The 14,218-nt window shown below is 42.8% G+C and overlaps 1 protein-coding gene across 1 annotated transcript in view; it reads right to left on the bottom strand.

Moving 5' to 3' along the window:
- The window catches only part of DPF3 (double PHD fingers 3), a 420,028-nt gene that overhangs the window by 218,606 nt on the left and 187,204 nt on the right, over window positions 1-14,218 (bottom strand). The window contains 1 exon segment of the mRNA XM_036736699.1: window positions 7,235-7,342. Coding sequence (XP_036592594.1) covers window positions 7,235-7,342 — 108 coding nt within the window.

The following is a 14,218-nucleotide window of genomic DNA, read 5'->3' as shown; positions in this document are numbered from 1 at the left end:
ATGTGCCTCTATCCACTATGTGGTCTGTGTATGGACAATTTCTAACCTAAAGTACTTTATTGCTACCACAAAGGCAGTTACTTAGTGATCTTCTTTAATCTTCCTATATATTCCTGTCTCATCTACCCACTGGGATACCATAAAGCAAAAAGATGTTAAAGCATGAGAGAGAAGGAAAAAAAAGGAGACAGAGTCCCATCAGAAATAACCATCAGACCATAAATGGCCCTTCAGCCACAGTTGGTGAACGCTGCTTTTAATGTATCCAAACCCTTCTGGCTTTAGCCCTGTGCTAATCTGAGCAGAGGTGACACACACTTCAGTTACAGGACCCATCAAATGCTGTCTTTTCATCTCTGGTGAAATACACAGGGACACCAGGAATGATGGCATGGTCACAAAGCAACACAAAGGGGATAAGAGAGAGCTGAGCAGTGCTATCTCTTTACAGATGTCCACACTTGGAGGGCTAATTTAGGATTAGTCAAACAATATTTGACCACACCTCTGGGAGGGCATTTAAATAACTAACCCTGGTTGTCATTCTATCACAGATTTATGCCGAGTATAAGCCCGGAGCTGCCTTTGGAGAAGACTTGAGGGGCAGAAGGGGATTTTTCTCTCCTCCTCAACCCACCTCCATTGACTATGCATGACATCTTGCAACTTGACTTACTTTCCTAGAAGGAATGACCCCCATCCAAAAACTGGAGTTAGTTCAAGAGAATTGTAAGCACAGTCGAGGGAACAGAGACAGACATGAATACAGAGAGGAAATCACTTGAGGCCAGAAATAGCACTAAAGAGCATGAACCCAGGCAGCAGAGAAAAGAGCTGGCTATGGACTCTAGAGGGAGCTAGCTCTAGCAAATGAGAGATAGACTGAAGAGAACAGCAATGCACAGGGAGAGAAAAGACTAAAAGGACTTGGCAGTACCAGAAGAGTAAGCAACCTTGACCACATTAGTTCTCCATGGTGGCTCACTACCATTTGTGCTCTAAATTTGTGTCCACTCTTCCCATGAGTGTAGTGGTGGGAAAACGTGCCCAGACTAATGGGAGAGGGGACATTTTATAGCTACTGTTCTTACTATGCCATCTTAATAAATGCCTTTGATAAGGGCTAATTGTGTCTCCAAATGGCTATTAAGCTGAATCACACTAGTGGGAGGGCTATACTTTTAGGAGTAACACCACCCCCCCCCGTGTACCCCCTTAAATTCAAAGTCAGCCCCCAGAGGACACAACCTACAAAATTTTGAGTACCATGTTGCAAATTGAGGATATGTGGGGACATTTCAGGGATGTCATGAGTATTGTGACAAAAGAAATTCCTAGGCAGGAAGGCGATAAGTTCTCACAGTCATATCTGGGCTTTTATTCTTTTCCTATACTCAATCATCACAGACAATTAAGAAAAAAAATATTTAAAAACCAACAGAAGAAAAACTTGTTGAGTTGAAGAGCATAGGAATTTTATCCTAAAATCCATCATCTGGGCCAATGTACACAACAGTTTATTGGGCCAACTAGCTTCCATCTAATTAACCTTTGGCCAGCCTTCCCTCAGGGATAACCACCATGCTGTTTCCTAAGACCCAAAGCATCCTCTTCTAGCCACTACTCCAAACATCCCCTGGGTCATTTCTACTTTTAAGCTGGTACCCCTTCTGGCCCTTGCTACCAACTTCTAGGGTCTGTGTGCTTCCAAGGGAAATCAATCTTCCACATTAGCCAGGCTCCAGCTGAATTTAATGAGTCACAACCCCTATCCTCCCTCCAGGGAATCCACTCTCAAACTCACAATGCCGCATGCACAACACACACACACACACACACACACACACACACACACACACACATATAGTTGTAATCACATACAATTCCCACCAACGCTATCAGAAAAGTCATTTTTTAATGAGGATTCATGAGCAGAAATCCATAGTGTTGGGGCCATAAGAGGCAATGTTATGTAGTAGCTAGGATGCTGGCTTAGAATCAGGAAGAACTGAGTTTAAATACTGCCATTAGATACTTATTTGCTGTTTGACTCTGGGCAAGTTACTTAACCTCTCTAAGCCTCAGTTTCTTCATCTGTAAATTAGGGTTTGGATGCAATGACTTCTAAGGTCCCTTCCAGCATTAAATCTGTAATTCCATGACCCCAAAAACATCTATGTAGAATCACAAGAGTCTCAAAGTTTTGGGAGGACCTCAAAAGGTCATCTAATCCAGAGGTGTCAAACATGAGGCACTACGACCTGCAATGCTTCCCAGTATAGCTGAAACCAGATTAAAACATAATTGGGAAATATTTAACAAAATAAATAAAAAATACAATAGAACATAGCTCATGTTAATTTGTGGTTTTCTAAGTCAATATGCTTCCTGCCGGACGCCCTAGTTTCTATTTCAGTTTGACACCACTTACAACTTAACCCATAGCCATCTCAAGAATACTATTTATAGCACCCCACTATCTACCAACACTTAGGCCTGATAATTTTTTTCTTGTTTGCTTTCAAATCTATTTAAAGATACTTACAGATATTTACTTTCTCTTTCCTTTTTTAAATTTCATAGTGTTAGAGGTGTGATTTGAACGCTTATCACTAGGTAGGGGAGGGTTCCCATCCTGCCTTCTAGGTACTGTGGGACAAAACTCCACCCCACCTCTGCTTATCCAGAGGCAGCCACTGACCCTGAGAACAATAAGGGAAGAGGAGAGAAACCTCTAAAAGCAAGTTAGAGGCCAGGGGCCACCCATGGTCAGGAAAAAAGACTCACATCAAGAACAGGAAACTAAGAAAATGGTTTGTCAAGTTCTATACCTTGTTGTTCACTTCAATACCCTCCCCTCACACACACACACACACACACACACACACACACACACACACACACACACACACGCAAATTGTTGTTGTTCATTCCTTTCAGTGTCAAACTCTCCAGGACCACATTTGGGTTTTCTTGGCAAAGATACTGGAAAGGTGTGCCCTTTTCTTCTCCAGTTCATTTTACAGATGAGAAAACTGAGACAAACAGGGTTAAGTGACTTGCTCAGGGTCACACAGCTAGTAAATGTCTGAGGCTGGATTTGAGCTCAGTTCTTCCTGACTCCAGGACTAGCGCTCTATCCACTGTGCCACCTAGCTGCCCCATACACACATATACAAATACACACAAGCAAAACCTAGCTCTACACCTCATTTCTCAATACCCTCTGCAGACTTTGATTTGATTTTTGAGCCTGCTTTCACTCTAGACACTCCTTTGACCTTTCAGCTCTATTACCCATATTCGAAATTTTCCATCTCAGTTAGCCATGCTCCACATACATACTCAAGCACTTCCAGGCTGTGTCACCCTCCCAGGCCCTCCCCAAACCAGGAGAACTTCACTAAGTGCCATGAGACCAACTCAACTAGAGTTCATGACAAGTCCCAATGCCAGCCCTGATCCCCACCGGGGGAAATACCTTCATCTCTACCTCCTGGCTTCCCTGGCTTCCTTCAGCTCCCAGCTAAAATCCCACCTTCTTCAAGGCTTTCCTGACCCCCCTCAGCTCCAGCCCCTCCCCTCTGTCACCTATCTCCAGTCTCTCCCCATCTGTGTCTCGTCTGTGCATAGCTGCTGCCATGTTGTCTCCTCCATTAGACTGAGAGCCTTTGAAACCATGACTTTGCCTTTCTTTATATCCCTAGCACTTTGTACAGCGCTTGGAATAGATATCGTAGGCACAAATCACTTCATCTCTGTCTCCCCTCAGTTTCCCTACTTGACTGGGTTGTTGTAAGCATCAAATGAGATATTTGTAAAGCATTTAGCTCAATACCTGGCTCACAGCAAGTGCTATATAAGTGTTAGCTATTATTGTCATCTTTTCTTTGTTGACAAATCTTGATAATTCTACTCCAAACCTCCCTCACAGCCGTCTCCTCCTTTCCACTCCCATCACAGACACCAAGCTCAGGCTCTTACCGCCTCTCACCTACACTATTGCAATAGCGTCTTAATTGGTCTCTTTCCACTGTCACCCATCCTCCACACGGTGGCCAAATTTATATTCCTAAAGCCCAAGTTTGAATATGTCAGTCTCTCTGTTCAAAAAGCTTTGAGACATCCCTACAACCTCTAAGGAGATTGTAAAATACAAACTCCTTTGTTTAGCACTGAAAGCCCTTCATGGCCTGGCTGCAGGCTACCTCTTCAAATATATTAGACACTACAATCCAGCCAAACTTCATCTCCCACCTTCATGCCTTTGCAAAAACTGTCCACCATGCCTAGAATATACTCCCTGTTCATTTCTGCCTTTTAGGATCTTTTACTTCCTTCAAAGCTCAATTTGAGTGCCACTTCCTTTACTGATCTCTCCAGCAAGCTTGTGCTTCCTCCACCAAAATTCCCACTCTTGGTGATGCCATTTGGGGTTTTCTTGGAAAAGATACTGGAGTGGTTTGCCATTTCCTTCTCCGGCTCCTTTTACAGATGAAGAAACTGAGGCAAGTATTAATTGACTTGCCCAGGGTCCCACAGCTAGTGAGTGTCTGAGGCTGGATTTGAACTCATGAAGACAGCTTAGGTGGCACAGTAGAGAGAGCACCAGCCCTGGAGTCAGGAGGACCTGAGTTCAAATTTGGCCTCTGATACTTACTAGCCATGTGACCCTGGGAGAGTCACTTAACCCTGTTTGCCTCAATTTCCTCATCTGTAAAATGAGCAGGAGAAGGAAATGGCAAACCCCTCCAGTGTCTTTGCCAAGAAAACTCCAGATGGGGTCTCGAAGAGCCTGACACAACTGAACAAGCACCAAAATTCACTTTTATTTATTTTTATCGATTTTTATTTACATTATATGTGTACATGTTGGTTCTCTCCCAACATAATGTAAACTCCTTGAGGGCAGGGACTGTTTTATTTATGCCTTTGTATCTCCAGTGTTTAGTATAGTACCTGACACAAACCTTGTAGGTGCTTAATAAATACCTATTAATTATTATTAATTATTATATATTTTATCATTATATTATTAATATATGCATTGATTAATGTAATATTAATATATCTTTTCAATGTGCTAACATAATATTAATATATTATTTATTATGATAAATATTAATACTAATAATTAATTGCCATGAAAACTTGCGATTAGGTGAAATCACACCACCATGGGAAGCTGATATCCTATGAATACAGTCATCCACCAGGGAGCTGGAGCCTCCCAGAAGGACTAGGAACATAGAGGAGCCAGATAACAGCCAGATGGGTCGGGTATCAGACAATTTGTCTTAACGTTATGAGAGTGCGGTTGAGGACTTTTTGGTGGGATTTGGCTAAAGTGCTTTAATTGTTTACAAAACAACAGAGTTGGGATACAGCTGCAGGTGTTACCTTGTGTTTGTTGTGTTTTGTTTGTATTTTTTTAAATGAATGATAGCCATCAGCCTAATAGCTGAACCACCTAGGCCTTGCTTCTCAAACTGTTCCAGGAACCACCAGGGGTCACTGTGAACCTTACCAGTGGTCCACAACGGGGCTGCCCTTCCCATCACCTCCTTACTGAGTCAGAAGGGATCAGAAGACTAACAGAAGCGTCCCTCTAAATGAAAAATCAGCCATTTATTTAAACTTTGGCGAGAGTATCACCTGAATTCACACCGGCTGATGGCAGAACTTTCTGGGTCACCCACCTTGTATTAATAAGTTTTCTATGAATACTTTTTGAAGTGACTCGGCATGAGTTACTGTGCCTTTGTGGACTCATTGGAATGATCTCTAAGACTGATTACCTGTAAGCAATTTTAAGGACCTGGGCTAAATCCTTGTGCATCCTTCCCCCACCCCAAAACATTTTTTACCGGTGAAAATTAGCTAAGGGAAAGCTTTATACAGCCTTAATGAATGGAACAGAGGATACAAACAATAAGAAAAATAGCCAGTGCAAGCATTGAAGGAGGAAATAAAACAGCCTAAGGGGTGAAAGTGGGAAAAGGAGAATGAAAATTAAAGGGGGAAAAGGCCCCATCCCACCCTTGCAAGATGGGTGATGATGAAAGGCGACAGAGGGGTTAAATTGCTCGTTTTTTTATAAGTACCTCAAGCTCTTTGCTTTTTTTTTTTAGAATCACCTGGGGGCATTTCCCAACTCTCCCCACCCATACCCACACCCCACACACCTACACATACCCCCACACACCCCTCTTTCTTTCCTGCCATGGAAGTCAGACTCATTTCAAAGTTCTGTTCACTTGGTTCTTAAACCAACAGTAAGGTGAACTTCCCAAAGTCTCCGGCAATTTGCTCTGATTTGCTAAACCCTGGAGACTGTTCTGAAAAGGGCCAAAGTAGCAGGAGTTAACAGTCAAGTAATAAGACCAACAAGAACAAGCAGTGATTTAAATCGACCAATTCATCCTAGATCTTCCTGAGCAGGGTTGTTACTTTCCTGTGGGGCATCTCCATTTCTGTTTCATATCTTGGGATCTGTTTATTTGTGAACCGTCCCCCTTCCTCTGGGAAGCATCAGCAGCAGTCCTCAGAGAAAACCTGTGTGTGTGTGTGTGTGTGTGTGTGTGTGTGTGTGTGTGTGTGTGTGCGCGCGCGCGCGCGTGTGTTTCCACCTTAGAAACACATAACCTAGGATTCAGCCTATTTATTAGAGGTTACAAGCAAGGGGAGGGACAGGCCACTCTCTGACCTAGCTGCAACTTCTCTAGATATGTCCTGACAGATTGGCTTGGGGTCTACTCCCACCCTGTTCCTTCCTATTAGTTTAATGGTAAGCAGAGCCAGGAATATGGAAAAAGCAATGAAAGATGGGAAAAGGAAGGGAGGGGGAGAGGGAAAGGAGAGGGAGAGAGATGAGAGGAGGAGAGAAAGAAAGGAGAGGGGGAAGAGGAGGGGAGAGGAGAGAGGAAGGAAGAAGGGGAGGGAAGAGAGGGAGAGACAGAGAGAAAGAATATTTCATACACACTCACATGCCGATGTGCTTAGCCACATAAGCAAATATATATACACTCCTGTTTATCCACGCTTAATTAGGTCACCTGGTCATTCGGTCATTCTTTGTTCCACTAATGGAGAAACCAATTCCTGCAGCCTCGATGAACAAAGGCAGAAGAGGAGAGGGCCAGGGAAAACAGCTGCTCTCCCTTCCCACTCCATCCCCTTCCTCCTCCACCCTCCTGCCCAGTGTCAGCACAGCTGAGTTCCTAATGACACTGACCGGGCTTTATCTCCAGCAGCCTCAGCTTTGGATCTTCAGGAGGGTGCAGTCGCCTCTTCTTGCGCCAGCAGCGGGCAGGGTATGTGTACAGCTGCCCTGGAGCTAGGCCTGGGAATGAAACAAGACAAAGTGTGAAATGAAATCATTGAATGCCAGAACCAGAAGGAATCTTAGGAATCGTGGAATCATGCAACACCTCCCTCCCCTTATTTTACAGATGAGAAAAGTGAAGTTCATAAAGAGGATGATACTTACCCAGGGAAACATAATTGTTTTTGGCAGAGATAAGACTTGAACTAGTTTCTACTGACTCTTAGTCCTGTGCTCTCTAATACTACTCTAACACTGTGGACTTATGCCATATAGATCCAGCATAGGCAATAGATATTTGTGCTAAAAGGGACCTCATATGGACCAAACCCTTCTTCTCCCAGGTGAAGAAACAGTTCTAGGACAAGTGACTTGCCCAGGGTCACACAAGTTAGTAGTGTCAGAACCAAGTGTCCTCTGACTCCCTATCAAGGGCTCTGTCTCTTGGGCTTCCCAATCTTTGCTCTCCTTGCCCTGGAGAGAACGCCAGTCTAGGGATAACGTTAACATGTAGAAAACCCAAAAGCAAAGGGCTTCCCAGTTACATTGAGGTTCCCTAAGAGTAGTTTCTCTTATGTGCTAATGATTGTAGTTGTGTGAATGAGTAACCTACAAATACCCTAGAGTGGAGAGACCTAGATGGGGGCATTTTTTATTTTTCAGGGGAAATGTACTTGAGTGTTATTACCTTCTGTACCTTCCATTGTTTTTCGGGGTTATAGTCATCTCCACAGCTGTTTGAGGTCTGGCCAGATATGGAAGCCACTCTCAGAACAATAGAATAGCCAAACCTTTCATCCCCAGCTGTGCTGGTATGGCAATAACACTATACACGTCAGGAGACCATCTCTGACACTTAGTAGTGTCAGAGTAGTGTCTTTGGACAAGTCACTTCACCTGTTTCATTGGATCTCAATTATTCCATATATAAATTGGAAAGGCTGTTGGGTTTTTTTAGAGGAGGGCAGGAAGAAACAAGCATTTATTAAACATCTACTATGTGCCAAGAACTATGCTAAAATGCTTTACAAATATTATTTCATTCAATCCTTGAAACCACCCTGGGAGGTAGGGGCTATTATTATCTCTGTTTTACAATTAAGGAAACTGAAGCAGACAGAGGTAAATTAACCTACCCAGGGTCACAGAGCTAACACGTGTCTGAGGGAAAATTTGAACTCAGGTCTTTCTGACTCCAGGCCCAGCACTCTATCCACTGCACCACCCATCTGGACTGGATCTGTGATTTCATTGGTGTGGGGCATCAAACTCAAAAGAAACAGGGGCCACTAAACCTTACATAAGAATCCCTGCCTATAGGACTTAGAAAACCACATATTAACATTATGTTATACTGTATTTTTATTTCTTTTGTTAAATATTACCCAATTACATTTTAATCTGATTCTGGTTACACTTGGGAGTGTTACCTGAGTGTGACACCTCTAGTATCTCTACCAATGCAGATGGTACCTGCTTTATAATTTAGGATTGTAGAATTTAGCAGGAATCTTATATGCCTCCAAGTAACCTATAGTCTTAGAATGTTACAGCTTGGCACATGGAAAGGTGAAATAATTTTGCCAGGGTTTCACATCCACCATGTGTCAGAAGAGGGACTTGAACCCAAACCATCCTGCCTCCAAGGCTTGTCTCCCTAACCAGTCTGCCCAGATGGAGATCACAACTGCAAAATGAAGGTAATAGCCCTTCTACTCCTAATCACAGACGGCTGACACAGTGGATAAGACTGCTGGGCCTGGAGACAGAAAGACTCATCTCGTTGAGTTCAAATCTGACCTTAGATACTTACTAACTGTGTGCCCCTGAGCAAGTGACTTAACCTTGTTTGCCTCAATTTCCTTCCCTGCAAAATGAGCTGAAGAAGGAAATGGCAAACCACTCCAGTATGTCTGCCAAGAAAACTCCAAATGGGGTCACAGAGAGTTGGACAGGACTGAAATGACTGAACAACAACAAAACTCCCCACCGCTCAGAGATATGGTGAAAGGAGTGCTTTGTAAACAGCGAGGTGCCTCAGAAGGAGCGCGCGTTATCAATGCCATCAATCAGGGAGTGCCTGTACCCTCCCAGTCTAAAAGACAGTGATCGGTTTTGAAAGTCAAATATTTCAGAAGATTTTGTTACTTCTCTTTTGCTCCAGGTGATTTAATGGCAAAAGAAAAAAAACTTTGGGGATCACCACAAACTGGAGTGAAGGTTTGTCATTTCAGAGACTTTAAGATCTTTTATTTTGTTACAACACGCCATATCCCTTGGCATTATAGGTCCTGAGGACTGTTCCTATTTCAAAGTCAGGGAACATTGAGCCCCAAAGACAAGACTGGTTGGTTCACACGAAGCTGAAGGGAGTCAGTAAAAGTGCAGTTTGACACACTACATTCCCCAAGATCCAATTGTGGTCAGAGTCTTAAACGTTCTTCATCCTCACACACACATTTTTAAGGAGGTGTGACCAGGGACAGGCTCAAGCAGAGGTTGTGACCAAGATCCCTCTCTAGAATGGGCAGATAGATGACTCTAGATGCATTTGTCGACCCAATGTTGGTGCCAGGGCTGAGAGGCCAGAAACAAGCTAAGGATATGCATGCTAGCAAACAAGCGGGAGCCACAAGCCGTCAGGTATATCCAAGGTCTGGAAATATAGATAAGTAATGGAGGAGCATGAGGATCCAAAGGGTAAACATAACCCAGGGTCACACAGCTAGCAAGCATCTGAGGCCAGATTTGAACTCAGATAGATGGGTCTTTCTGACTCCAGGCATGGCACTCTATCCACTGAGCCACCTAGCTGCCCTATATCCTCTAATGAGCTGCAGTTTATTCAAGTGATAAATAAAAAGTATTTATAGCAACACTTTTTGTAATAGTAAAGACATGAAAGGAAAGGAGATATCCACCAGCTGGGAGAATGATTGACAAATGTGATATATGAAGGCAAAAATTACGGGGACAGAGTCAGGAGCAGAGGGCCATTTGCCCCAGCGGGTAGAGAGCAAGAATGAAGAGCAGCTTCCTCTCTACCTCTCACCCAGTGGCCTTAAACCTGGTGCTAAAAAATTCAAATATCTCCTGCCTATGAATCAGAGTTTTAAACATAGCCGAGTATGACCTATTGAAAGTTGGCCCTTGACGTGAGCTCTTATACTTTTAAGAGAAGCAACATGGTTGTAGCAGATAAGATACCTGCCTCAAAACTCAGAAGACCTGGGTTCAAGTCCTATCTCTGACACAAAATGTGAGACCCTGGCCACTTCACTTAACTAATTTCTCAATGCTCTAGCCAGAGGTGTCAAACTCTTGGCCTATAGGCTTCATACAGCCCACAAAACTCCCAAGTATGTGGGAACCAGATTGAAATGTAATTGGGAAATGTTTAGCAAAATAAATAAAAATATGATATAACATAGCTATTATGAATTTGTGGCTTTTGAAACCAATGTGCAGCTAGGTGGCCCAGTGGATAGAGTGCTTGGCCTAGAGTCAGGAAGCCTGGCCTCAGATACTTTCCAGCTGTGTGACCCTGGGCAAGTCATTGAATCCTATTTGCCTCAGTTTTCTCACCTGTAAAATGAGAAGGAAATAGCAAACCGCTCCAGTATCTCTGCCAAGAAAACTCCAAACAGGGTCATAAAGGGTTTGGACACAACTGAAATGACTAAACAACAACAAACAACAAAAAATCAATGTGCAGCCTGTAGGTATCCCCTTTCTGTTGGAGTTTGGCACAACTGTTATAGGCTGGCAGTGTTAAACTCAAATAGAAATAGGAACTTGCTGCTGGCATGTTGACTTATTTTTAAAATGTAATGTTATCTATCTTTTATCACATTTTTGTTTATTTTGTTAAATATTCCCAAGTACATTTTACTCCAGTTCAGCTGAACTCACCCTACAGCAATAGCAGTGTGTTTGCTCTAGGCAACTAAGACTAAAGGGCCTACCTGCATCAGTAGAAGGAATTTCCTCACATAGAAGCTCCCTTAGACCAGTGAAATTGCAGGTCCCTGTCCCTATCCTTAAGAATGGAACATGCTATCCCAAGAAATCACAAGAAATGATGGAGATGAAACAGAGAAATCTGGGAAGACCAAAGTGAATTGATGCAGAGCCAATTACATAAGACCCTAGGAGAATAATTCATACAATGACCCTAATAATATAATAAAAATCCAAAATTATATTATATTATATGAAATATATTAATATACAAAATATATTAATATATTATCAATTAAATTATATGAATAGTTATATGAATAAATTATATGAATAGTTATAGTTATATAGTAATATGAAACATATTAGTATGATATGGTAATGATACTAGTAATATCAAAGAAAAATATGGAAAGACTTCAAAAAGGTGACCAGTTATAACTTCAGAGGACAGATGGAAAACATGCCTCTGGCCTCTCCGCAAAATGTAGGCCATATAGTTGTCAGACACAGTCGATATGTTTGTTTGCTTTGTTTAACTGTATTTCTTTGTTACAAGAGAGGGATCTGTTTTCAGTGGAGCCACTGGGAAGTCATGTTGTTGGGGCTTTTTTTAATTGCATCAAAAAAGCATTTTAAAAAAGGACTGTAGTCTCAGACCATATTCCAAAGGATACTCTCAGTAACAGCAAAGAACCGACCATCTTGGGGAAGCTCCAGGTCACCTTAGTCCCAATGCAAACTCAAGATCAGGATTGGTTTTAGGAATACAGAAAGACAAATGGCCACTTGAACTGCTGCCCTTGCCTTCCTGTGAAATACCCATTCAGACCCAGGCCATCCCAAGAATCTATCACCTAAGGAGAGATTAGGGTTAAGAGTTCCAACCTACTGTCCTGATTTCACAAGCTCTCAACCTGGTCCTCATATTCTTAAGAAAAAACTAGCCCTAACTTGGCAACTCAGAAAGTTTAACCTAAAGGAAGCAACATCCCTGAAACCTCATGGGTTGTGCCTATCACTTTGGTTTGCCTGGTGAGTGTTATTGAGCCAGCTTGGAATGCAGGCCAAGACTTAGTTTGAAGTAGCAGACAGCAGGAGCTAGCACAGCAGAGATTCAAGCTTTCTAACCTTTGTTCCCCCTAAAGGGCTTTTATTTATGCTTTAGCATATGGAGTTGGGAACAGACCTCCCTAGAATGTCTGCTTTGAATCCAACCTTCACTTGATGAGCTAATATCCACAGAAACCCTCTTGGGGGGTTCCAAGTCCTTCTTCTGCCTTTCTGGGCTGACTGGTACAATTGTACCTTTATAGGGCAAATGCATTCAGATCCAGTCTTTTGCTTATAGAGGAAATAGCAGGGCCTGCCATGAGTTATGTTGTTTATCTCATTAGTACAGGAGAGTCATAATTCAAATACTACGTGTGGTGGGAGGAAGAAGTAGTCATGGCTGCTAGAAAGTTAATCCTGAACACTGAGTCTAGGGCTAGAGACATGAAGCTATAAGCCAGGACTAGAATATTCTCTTCTCCTGCCCCTACCTCTTGGAATCCTTAGCTCACTTCAAGACTCAGTTGGCATGTCTTTCCCAATGTCCCCATAAGTCACTGCTCTCTCACCTACCCCACCTCCAGAAATATCTTATTTACTTTGGTATGTTCTGTCTTTACCTGTATGCAAGTGCATTTTGTTTCTGGCCCGCACATAAGCTACATGGGAGCAGAAATTATTTCATTTTTGACTTCGTATCCCCTAAGTCTAGCACTGTGTCTAGCATACAGTGGGAATAAATGTCTTGAATTAATTGGGGGAGAGAGAGAGAGACAGAGAGAGACAGAGAGAGAGACAGAGAGAGAGAGAGGTGGGAGATAACAAATAATAGGGCAGCTAGATGGCACAGTGAACAGAGTGCCAGGCCTAGATATGGAAAGACTCATCTCCCTGAGTTCAAATCTGGCCTTAGACACTCATTAGCTGTAAGACTCTGGGCAAGTCACTTAGCTCTGCTTGCCTCGGTTTCCTCATCTGTAAAAATGAGCTAGAGAAGGAAATGACAAACCACTCCAGTATCTTTGCCGAAACCTCAAATGGGGTCATCAAGAGTCAGACACAACTGAAAAATGACTAAACATCCAAATAACCTGCCTTCGTGATTCTTTGAGCTGCTTCTAAAGGTACCTAATATATGTGCCTTTACCCATACAAACAAGTCACATGCCAGTAAGTAAAATCAAACACTACAGAAAAACTCTGTATGGTGGGCTAGGCTCAAGTGTGGTCAGCAGAGTCGCTATGGATATAGATGGGCAAATGGGGGTGGGGGGCAGATCCACAACCCACTAGCTAGGACTGGAGTGAATACAGTGGGTATATCTCTGGTAAGCCCAAAGGCAAGCTAATAAAAGAGCAGGGGGTGGAGTATAGATTAGAACAAGGTTTAAAATAGAGAAGGAAGGCACTTGAATAAGACCTTGTGTTCTCAAACAACTTGTAAGATGGTAGACTGAGTTCCCCATCCCTTCAATGCAACATCCCGCAGGGGGACCTCCCGATATCTACTTGAACATGGGCAATGTCTACTCGAGACAGCTTGTTCTCTTGTTGGACAGCTCTACTTATTATAAAGAATCTCCCCATGTAGCCTGAGCTGTAAAGTGAAGAAGTCAATTAGGGTTCCTAACCTGAAGTCTGTAACCACTGGCCGTACCACAAGTATTCTTCTAGCATATAGGTTACCCAGAGGGAGCTGGGGGTGCTCTGAAGACCCAAGAAAAAATCAGCTAAGACTTTCTTGGCACATTGGCACATTCATGTGCCAATCCTAGTACAATGTCATTATATTCATTACGGAATCTCTGAAGACTTTGGGCTTACTGCCATTTATCTGTTGGAGAATATGTGTTTGTTGGTTTTCTTATTAAAAATAAGTGT

The sequence above is a fragment of the Trichosurus vulpecula genome, chromosome 8, assembly GCF_011100635.1.
Source record: "Trichosurus vulpecula isolate mTriVul1 chromosome 8, mTriVul1.pri, whole genome shotgun sequence".
Classification (NCBI taxonomy): Eukaryota; Metazoa; Chordata; class Mammalia; order Diprotodontia; family Phalangeridae; genus Trichosurus; species Trichosurus vulpecula.
The sequence above is the reverse complement of the archived record's forward strand: the minus strand, read 5'-3'. Positions and strand labels throughout refer to the sequence as shown.